Genomic DNA, 10,638 nt, shown 5'->3' with positions numbered 1-10,638 from the left:
CGCCCGCTCTACAGCCCTTTGCCCACCTGCGGGCAGGAGGTTCCCCTCCTGCCCTTAACCGTACCAAAACTACCTCCGCCCGCTCTACAGCCCTTTGCCCACCTCCAGCGGGGCGCCGGTATCTCACCCGGGCTTCTGCCGGTCCGTGGAGACGTCTCCGTCGGGTCGTCTCCTCTGCCGGGCAACTCGGTGCGTCGAGACTATCTCCCCACGGCAGATTCGAGCACCTCGACCTCAACTAAACAATAACGAAATCTTACGAGAGCCTTGACATAACTGTACGAATCAACCCGAGAGCGTAGCTTCTGAGCAGGGTGGCGACCCGAAGGGAACCAGAAATCGAGAACCTTATCTGTAACGGTAACCGGAGCCGCCTTGCGACCGTGATTCGAAAAATCACATCACAGTACCTATGTCGATGCATTGTAGAATGGGTATGTGCGCGAGAGGTTGTAATCGGGCGAGAGATAGGGTACGCCAGGCTATCATAGTTTATCGAGGTTAACAGGTGCTGAGGGTGCTATCGAGCGTAAGAACCATTGGACATCCTTGAGCCACTACCGGATATGAGCGAGTGTTTTTAACAGAGGTTTTTCTTTAAAAGAGAACTTTGATCTCTTAACGTTCGTCAGGATCGACGAGTCCACTATGTCTTTGGGGAAGCAGTGCAAAGCTAGGCGTAACGAGCGCTCTGAAGCATGGAAAATTGGGACAGCGTGCATTTTTTGTTAAAAGTGACACACTGGCCACTGTGACCGATGGTCGGTGACACGGTGACACGGCAGATCACTTGAGAAAGAGTTTTCGAATGGATGCCGTAATCGGAACGTGAGCGTTGAATTTCAAAGACGAGCCAACGAATGGCTCGCGCAGTCATAGAGTATCTCCTGGTGCCTAGGCGTACCTTATAGGCACTCTAGATCGCCTTAAGAAAATACCATTTTTATAACTTAACTGAGCCTCCTAGTGGCCCCCAGGCAGGAGCTGGCTCGCCAAGATTACGTGCGATATGCGGGAGATTTATCGACATGCCCGGCGCACACCGAGCACACCTATCGCCATATCGCCAACTAAATTCTATCGGTGCGCCGTAACTCCGATTTATTCTTAGCTATACACGAGGCAGCGTGCACATCATGAGGGTTGCGTTTGCGCAGCTTGTCCGATTGTGAGATTTTACTTCACGACGAGAGAATGAGGCGTCGGGACGAAATTGATTTTCGATCGATCCATATCTCTTTATCTTACGTGTCTCCTCACGTAACATAATACATAATACATAATACATATGATACATATCCATAGATTCGCACTATAGGTAGCACAGTATAGTGTATATTCAATAGAAGGTATGCCATGTAAATTTATGCAATACCCTCTTCAGCCCTCGGGCAGTAGAAGCACATTAATTCGAACGTTAACCAGTCCACTTTCTGTCCTACTACCTCTTCTCCTTTGTTCCTCTAGTCGGGCATTCCACTTGACCACTCTCGACCACTCTCGACCACTCTCGACCACTCTCGACCACTCTCGACCGCTCCTAAATGTTGCTAACGTGCCCTTCTCAACTGCACTCGCCCAGCCTACCAATTCAATTTCCCTTGGACCCTGTCAAAGTGCCCGTTATGCACTGTACTATAACAGAGCGTCCTGCCCCGCAATCACATGCTCTGCCTCGTCCATTTTTTCTAATCATTTGACCTTCGGATTTTAACACTTGTTAGTCAAAGCCGACCGTCCTTACGAAGGCTGCGTTATTGGACTTACAGTTATACCCATATAGAGATAATACACAGCATTCGCTTGCATCTAGTAAATGATTTTTTTTCGAAATTTGTTTCAGATGAGAGAGAAACCCAGGAACTTGGCATTTTCTTATTTGGTATTTCTAACGATAGCTACGTCATCTCAGATATCTGCTGCTTCCCATTACAAGGTAAGAGCATGTCTGATGACCTGATGAATCTCCCTATTAACTCTGTGCAATTGCTCTTGAAACGCATGAATTGCGATCAGTTGTGATACGCGTACATACGAGTAGGTATTTTTTCGTGACTTTCGTATACGAAGATTGGAACGGAAAAGAAAGCGAGAGCTTAACTTCTTTCAGTTAAGTGTAACTGTGCGGTTCAATTTTAAGTATAAACTTGGTTCATTGCCCTCTTTTCCAAAAGGCCAAACCGTGTTTGTAGAAAAGGTAAAATGTGAAATTCTTGAGAATATGTATAATGTAAGCAACATGTAAATGTCAAGCAATTCAAAAAAATTGACTCCGATATTAATACTCCATTCTGAATTCGACTAATGGCTCGACTAGTCTCTCCTTTCTTTTTCTTTAATTCCGCTTCACATCATCAGACAGAATACGTGTCGCATATGGCCAAATCAACCAAACCAACCAAACCAACCGAACCAACCGAATCAATCGAATCGAACCAATCAGTCGTTACGATCATTTCACTGAATTCATTAATGTTGGATCTACGAATATTTTCTAGAAATCAGAGCCACTAAAGGAGTTGAATTTTGAATAAACAGTCGCAGATTGAGCCACTGTATCGAAAGATTTTATCAGCCCTAACGTGAATGAGTCTCTATAAGAGCTGACCTTTCAATGGAGTCCTGGAGTCCTATACATCGCCTCGCTTGGAATCTGATGCCTGCTGGCAAATTTAAAGAATTTCGTGAGAAATTACAAACGTACAGAGTTCCCTTTAAACATTTCCGGCCAATCAAGTTTTTCTTAGACCTGACGTAAGTTATAATGTCTTTCGACTGTCTTCTTGAAATGCCGAATGAAAGACTTAACTGACTGGAATTTTTTCGAACGCCCGCCGTATATGGTTCGTTTCTTTCGTTCGCCAGAATCAGACACATTCACGAATAGCGAAAGCCTTTCAGGACATATACGGCAGGATTTCATGGAATCAGCTCCGTCTAATAGGAAAAGTCTAATAGTCGGTCCAACTGCTTGGAAAATTAGTAAAATTCCATCGTATCGCAGGAAGCACTTACATTTCCATAGTTATTGAAGCGAATCGCCGTGGAGCTCTCGATTTAGATCCCTTTGCTACTCTCTCTCTTCTTTGTTCTCCATTTAGCTCGTTCCTTTCTTCTGTCTTCTCTCTTGAACTCGCATTTTTGTATATTTGGATGAGCGCTGTGGAGTAAAAGCCGCCTGTCTGGTGGGTCGACGAGCGGTCGCTGGTCGATCCTCCGTGCACAAAGTATTCTCGTTCCTCTTTAATTAGGCCTGACATAACGTTCGTGGAATCGTACGATGATACATAAGTTTACGATTTTTAAAAGGCGAGACAGGCAGTGGCCTGAAGACTTGCTTAACTGGCCATCCATGATCCGTTCGGTTGTTTGGATCGTCGAACAGGCAACAAAAGGAACTGGATTTCCAAATGGGGAGTGACGAGTGAGAATATTGTACAATAACAATGCAGCACATTAAACTTCAGAATTTAATAGGTACAGGCAAGGTACTTAATCGTAAAGGGATACGTGATTTGAGCTGTCGAATGAGAAAAAAAAAGAAAAGAAAGTAGAGTCAACGAGGAACCTGAAAATCAGGCAGCTCGCAGAAGAAGGCAAAGGGAACGTCGCATGCTACATCGTCGAGTCCGCCTTCATTCATAAAGACGCCACAGTGTTGCTTTCCTTGGCCATTGTCCGGCTGGCCGCCCCACTTGTCGCTCCATTTTGTGTAACCCGTGCGAGCTAAAGACTCGCCGAGGATCGTCACCCATTCGCCTTCCTTGTATAGGTCATGAACGCCAAGATATGCAACATTCGTGTAAGAGGCCCCCTTCACGGGACCCGAGGCATTGAATATTTCCACGAGCACCTGCAAACCACACAGATGCCAACGTCGTCTTGTTAGAGTCGCCCCAGCCTGCGGCTCGTTAAACTGCAGTCGCGTATGCATTTTACGCGATATAATAAAGGAGAAAGAGAGAAGAAGAAGAAGAAAGAGCATCGACTCACGTGTGCCTCGGCCAGGGAATTTACAATGGCGAGATGTCCGCCCTCCTCGTTACACATCTTTCTAGCCTCGTTCCATACGAGTGCTCGGGTGTGCAATTTGTGCGAACCGATCCCAGGCGTGTAGACGTAATCGTCTCTGATGGGTCTTGCGCCAAGATCACAGAAGCAGGGTACACCTCGCACGAGGAGGGCCTTCCGGCTCCAGTGCCAACTCCAGTTCCATCCTGTTGTCATATCGTCTGAATTCGCAGTCGCTGGTGCGGCCTGCGCCGATAACGATGCCGATGCCGATGCCGATGCCGATGACGCTGCTGCCGGTGACGCGGACGGTAGGATCGGCTCGTTCGTAGGGCAAGGACAAAGAATGCTCGAAGCAGGTGTCATACTCGAACGTGCTGGGCCAAGTGCAAGCATCAGTAGCGACGCCGCGATCGGCAGGATTGTGGATCCCGAACGGCACTGCATTTCAACTTTTTTCACGGGATAGAGGATCCTAATATAAAACGCGTCCGTAACCCTCGGGCTACAAGCGGGCACTGACGCGTCGGACGAGTTGTTTCTACAAACTCGGCCAGAGGTCGCAGGACCTAAAACATCCGGAGATAATGCACTATTGTGTCTACTAAGGGTTGCAAAGTTGACCTGGAGGAGGCAACAGCTATGCCAGGGTTGTCCAAAGTAATACTGTCTTATAAGATTTCGTAGCCTCGCAGCGCGTAACTTATTATTCTGCTTTTTCCGACTTCACCGAACAGACGCAACGATATCTGAATGATGTTCGCTCTGGCACCACTGTACCGATTGCGTGGACCATGGATATATAAAAATTTGTGAAAACATGAAAATAATTAAGCAAGTGCGCATACAGGCTCGAAGTTGAAGGGTTAACGGAACAGCAATCGAGAAAAGTCAATAGGTATTTAAATTTCTTAAAGCAGGAGGTTCAGGAGGGATTGAAGGTAGATGATCGTATCATAAATTAATCTATTAGCCATTATCATCTCTTGTTTATATTGCGCACTAAAATACGTCAGTCCAGTCATACAATTATGAGTAGGTCTGTTTATCGAATAATCACGAGAAACTATAGAGATGAGTTTCCGACGGAAACGTTGATAAAGCAGCATGCCGATGATAAGATAATTCAAATCCTTTTTCCGGTGAATTCATTGTAAACGTTTGGTATAGCTACTTTAAGCAGGGATACCTGCGTTACGTAAAGGTCGATACTTTCATCAAGCAGAGCACGATAAATGACGGGAAAAAGGTTTACTTTTTTACTTGCGTTATTGAGCCTCGCCACACGGCAATTTAGCAAATGCACAGAGTTAGTGCATTGTGGCTGCCGAATAAATGTAATTAAATCATTTAATCATCAGAGTACGAAGAAGTGTCAGTGCAGGAGGAAAGTCTTTCGGTAAATGGAGAATCCGAGGGCCAAGAACGATGTCGGTTAGTTCGGTTTTTCGAATAGCGCGAAACTCTCTGTTGCAGCACGCGCGCCGGCATCGTGACTTTGCGACAACGCCCAGCAATTGGGGCGATGCAGCTGCGAACCTCCTTGACGGTCCAAAGGATTTTTCAATTTTTCCGGCGTCCTCCTCGGTATCCTCAACGTCGGTGGCATCCGCATTACCCACGAGATTTCTGGATTCCTCAGCAGCCTCACCTGCGCCACGGCAACCGCATCAACAGTCACGAAATCGAAGTAAGGACCATGTAGACTTTTCTCTCTTGTATCTAGGTTTTCCTTGTCCTTTCCGCCAACTGGAAGCTGTCAGTTGTGTTTAAAAGCGAGGCTCGAGGACTGTGACGCTGACGGCATCGACGAACGCAGAGCCACGAGAAACCAAAGTAATGACACCATCGAAAGAATTACTGTGAGGAGACAAGCTCCGAGCACTTGCACGCCGATGCTGATCTTCATTGGTTTCAAATATCTTTAAAGAAGATCGTACGCAACGAGAATCGTATAAAGTAGAAAGCCCAGTATGCTCAGGAATATCGCAATGATTACGAACGTACACATTGTCATTCGGACCGGATGCAGAAGGAAAGACTGTGCATGCTCTGCCTAGGGTTAGTGCAGGTTGACGGAGCATATGGTTCTTCGCAATTATCGCAACTGCTGAAGTTCACCCGTCCGTTTTATCGTTTTATATCTCTTTTTTATTGGCGAAATTAACTCCAGTTGGTACGTTACTCTCGAATAAACACGACTAAAATGTACTAAAATGTAAAAAGTAAGTAATCACATGGTTCGCAATCGCGTCACTTACAATTCGGTTGAATTATTGCGATCTTGTATTGATTTCATTGCAATCCTACTCCAATCTCAGTACAAATCCCTCCCAGAAGCATCAACTTCAGACGCATTGCGCTTCTGACTTCTCGCGTTCGAAATGTCTCCCGATCGCCGGAATATACCGAAAGAGTCATGAGCGAGCACTGTTCGGCTAGGCTTTCCAGGTTTTTCATTCCTTCATATCCTTGGAAAATTTAAGGAAATAAAATTTTTCCGTTCCGCGGAGTTATCGGACGGCGCTTGAACGGACCTTCCCGATTATTCACGGGGAACGAAGAGAGAGACGAAACGTCTTCGCATCTGGCACACGATCATCCAATTCAATATCCGAGTCGTTTGGATTAGCATAGAGATCGACTCATCTCTCGCGGATATCCTTTCAATTTGATTCTGTCTGCTTTCTGCTGGCTGGCACCTCAACTGTACGCCGTACCAGCTTTGCCGATCCCTTTAAATTGTTTCGTACACGTCTCTCGGTCATGAAAGAGGCAGCCATTCTCGTGGCTCTGGGTGCTGTCCCATCGTCCCTCTTGTTTGCGATCACCGGCCGGCGTCGAACTGAAAGAAACGGTCGAACAACGTCTATACGCAGGGCGTCCAGGAAGATCGAGGAAGATCGAGGAAGATCGAGGAAGATCGAGGAACATTCAGGAACATCCAAGACTCAGCGTCCGCGCTTGAGTAAATAGTCCGAAGGCTGTTTCACGACAAAAGGATCATCTAACTCATCTTTCAGATCCGTGCCTCGAGAAATACTGTGGAGCCGGCCGGGAGTGTCAGCTGTCTCTGAATGGCCACGTGGCCGTATGCATATGTGCGAGGCGATGCGCGAGAAGGCACAGGCCAGTTTGCGGAAGCAACGGAAAAGTTTATGCGAATCATTGCGAACTTCACCGAGCGGCCTGCAATGCTGGCTCTCCTCTCACCGCCAGCCGACTAATGAGGTGTCTACATCGAGGTAGGATCAACGACGTGTCAAGCGTAACGCGACAGACACGAGCGTCCCATCGTATCATTGGGATTCTCATTAATCTCGAGGCGGAACACAAGAATGTCTTTGCACAAGACTTCACAGACCTGCTCTTTTCTTTTCCACAGATGTGCACCAAGAGACGTCAACGGCTTTACCGGCTACTGGCAACGTCCTGGCCTCAACAGCCAGGTCGACATCGATACCAGCTACCAAGGCAGAGACTGATCGTTCGTTCGAAAGAGAGAATCTCGTGGACAAGGAAAGTTACGATCTCAAAGACTGCTCGGCCCAAGAGTACGAGATCATGAAGGTACGAGAGGAGTAGGTAGGTTAGATATCTTTTCAGATTCATCCCCCCGCCATTTTGCATCGTCCTTTACGTTTCAGGATAATCTTCTACTCTATAACCACGCGAGGCTCATGGCGCAGGACAATCATAGTAAGGAATACCTCGTGAGCATTATGTTCTCGCACTACGATCAAAACAATAATGGTAATCTCGAACGAGATGAGCTGGAGCAGGTGAGAGAGAGAGAGAGAGAGAGAGAGAGAGAGAGAGAGAGAGATCGCTCCTCAAACAGAGCGGAGATTCTTCGATCCCGAGCTTATGACTATTTTATTTTTTCCTTGATTCCTCCAGATCGCTGAGCGAGAGGATCTCGAGCAACTCAGCCGAGGATGTTCCCTCGGTCATATGATCAGTTACGACGATGCCGACAAGGACGGTCGGCTCAACATTAACGAGTTTTACATGGCCTTCAGTAAACTGTACAGTGGGTATCGATATTCGCATTTGACGTCTGTCGCCTGCTCTTACGTGTTTGCATTACCGTCCGGCGCAACCACGCCTGACGGACGGGTCTAACAGACCAAATGGATAGTAAATTCCGTAACGCGCATAGTAACTCCCTAGCTAACCCACTCGCACGTAGCGCAAAGGTTTTATGATTTCGATAGTCAATTACTTCGACGCTTGGGTACGAGCGTGGAACACGTGGCGGTCTCATTGAGAAGAATATAACGTACAATTGCAACAAAGTATCGCTTTTCAGGTGTATCGGTCGTATCCTTGGATAAGACTCTGGAAATCAATGAAATATCCGCAAGAGTTGGTGATAACGTTGAGATAAAGTGTGACGTCACGGGAACGCCACCGCCGCCACTCGTTTGGAGACGCAACGACGCCGACCTCGAAGTTCTATCTGAGCCTGAGGTTAGACGAAGACGCTTTGCGCTTATTCATTATTTTATTCTCATTTCCGCAAAACGAGAAATCGCAGTTTCATCTTCGCGTACTCTTTCCCTCTTTTCCTCCCTCCCCGCCTTCCCTCTTTCTCTTTGACACACACACGCGCGCGCGCGCGCACGCACGCACCCACACACACACACACACACACACACACACACACACACACACACACACACACACACACACACACACACACACACACACACACACACACACACACACACACACACACACACACACACACACACACACACACACACACACACACACACACACACACACACACACACACACACACACACACACACACACACACACACACACACACACACACACACACACACACACACACACACACACACACACACACACACACACACACACACACACACACACACACACACACACACACACACACACACACACACACACACACACACACACACACACACACACACACACACACACACACACACACACACACACACACACACACACACACACACACACACACACACACACACACACACACACACACACACACACACACACACACACACACACACACACACACACACACACACACACACACACACACACACACACACACACACACACACACACACACACACACACACACACACACACACACACACACACACACACACACACACACACACACACACACACACACACACACACACACACACACACACACACACACACACACACACACACACACACACACACACACACACACACACACACACACACACACACACACACACACACACACACACACACACACACACACACACACACACACACACACACACACACACACACACACACACACACCCTCTTTTCTTTCCTCTTGCTTCTCAGGTACGCGTTTTCAATGACGGCAGCCTCTATCTCGAACGGGTGCAGCTCATCCACGCGGGCAACTACACCTGTCACGCCCTCAGAAACAAGGATGTCGTCCAGACCCATGTGCTCACCGTTCACAGTAAGAACCCTCTCATCCCTTAAGCTGTCAGCGGCGTGTCGCTTGATTGTACCTAAGGAGAGCAATCTATGTATTTGACGATATGTCGGACGAACGTCAGACGTTAGAGCTCTCCAAGGGAAAAAAAAATTAAAACAAAGAACTCCCAGCCCTGAGCTATTGCAGTGAGCACGTGTGCAATCTATCGGCGCCATCCATACTTTGTCCACGAGCGAAATAACTTTTGGAGGAGCCATCCTGGTATATGACCTTTAAGGCAAAAAAAAGAGTGTTCTCCAGGCAGAATCTTTTACTCGTGGAACGACTGTATACTGTTGATCACACAAGTTTTACTTTTACGTAGGCTACTTCTACACATGCTCACCACGTTAAAACGATATTAGTGCGCACCTATTGAATACAATTCTGTCAATGGTCCAATCAAACTCTTTGTCTACCGGGTGTTAATAACCGTTCGATTCGAATATTATTGTGTGCATGCAAGACGTCAGGGTCGAACCGAACCGAACCGAATGAATTGCCAAATTTTCAGCAATTCCCGAAGTGAGAGTGACTCCGAGACTTCAGTCGAAACGTCCCGGAGAGGAGGCGACGATGTGGTGTCACGTCGTCGGCGAGCCGTTGCCGAGAGTGGAGTGGCTCAAGAACGATGAGCCTTTGCGCGAACAGACGGACGTCGGGAACAAGTACGAAGTCGTTGGAAACGGTACTCGGCTCATCGTCAAGGGTATCGGATACGCCGACACCGGTGCCTACATGTGCCAAGCGACGAGCGTTGGTGGTATCACGCGAGACATCAGTAGCCTTGTCGTGCAGGAGCAACCAACTCCTAGTGAGATCTCATATTTTTTCCTTCCTTTGGCTTCTCTTCCTCTTACTTCTTTAAAATTCAATCGCTGAGTACGGCTGAGCCATTCCCCAAAATCACTCGTAAGAAACTCCAGTTACGTTGCAGTTCCCCGTGGCCGTTAGAATGATATCAACTAAATCCCAATTGCAGTTCTAAACGATCGATTAGATTATGGGGCTCAAGAGCTTTACAAGGGAAATTCTTCATTCGATCCACTGCTGAATTCAAACACATCCTCTCTCTCTCTCCCCCCCCCCCC

The 10,638-nt window shown here is 47.4% G+C and overlaps 3 protein-coding genes across 6 annotated transcripts in view; 1 reads left to right on the top strand and 2 right to left on the bottom strand.

Annotated features, from left to right (window-relative positions):
- LOC107265334 (acyl-CoA Delta(11) desaturase) overlaps positions 1-10,638 on the bottom strand; it is a 63,679-nt gene that overhangs the window by 29,673 nt on the left and 23,368 nt on the right. The gene's annotated exons all lie outside the window — the stretch shown is intronic.
- Positions 1-10,638, top strand: part of LOC107265332 (follistatin-related protein 5) — a 60,334-nt gene that overhangs the window by 45,122 nt on the left and 4,574 nt on the right. For 2 of the 4 annotated variants that reach the window (XM_015734698.2, XM_015734695.2), the window contains exons 2-10: positions 1,844-1,936; positions 5,488-5,701; positions 7,035-7,256; positions 7,397-7,581; positions 7,659-7,793; positions 7,912-8,044; positions 8,324-8,484; positions 9,406-9,529; positions 10,062-10,361. In XM_015734698.2, coding sequence (XP_015590184.1) covers positions 1,844-1,936; positions 5,488-5,701; positions 7,035-7,256; positions 7,397-7,581; positions 7,659-7,793; positions 7,912-8,044; positions 8,324-8,484; positions 9,406-9,529; positions 10,062-10,361 — 1,567 coding nt within the window. Of the gene's footprint in view, positions 1-1,843; positions 1,937-5,487; positions 5,702-6,640; positions 6,980-7,034; positions 7,257-7,396; positions 7,582-7,658; positions 7,794-7,911; positions 8,045-8,323; positions 8,485-9,405; positions 9,530-10,061; positions 10,362-10,638 lie in introns of those variants that run through there. The other 2 variants (XM_015734700.2, XM_015734699.2) reach the window with 2 other exon arrangements.
- On the bottom strand, positions 3,457-6,037 carry LOC107265335. Its single transcript, XM_015734707.2, has 3 exons — positions 6,019-6,037; positions 3,994-4,580; positions 3,457-3,853 (listed from the first exon to the last, which is right to left on the bottom strand). Exons 1-3 carry the CDS (start codon positions 6,026-6,028, stop codon positions 3,557-3,559), a joined length of 894 nt encoding a protein of 297 aa, XP_015590193.2. The 5' UTR covers positions 6,029-6,037; the 3' UTR covers positions 3,457-3,556.

Source organism: Cephus cinctus, unplaced genomic scaffold (genome assembly GCF_000341935.2).
Source record: "Cephus cinctus unplaced genomic scaffold, Ccin1 Ccin1_scaffold0215, whole genome shotgun sequence".
Classification (NCBI taxonomy): Eukaryota; Metazoa; Arthropoda; class Insecta; order Hymenoptera; family Cephidae; genus Cephus; species Cephus cinctus.
This window is presented reverse-complemented; position numbering and strand designations above follow the sequence as displayed.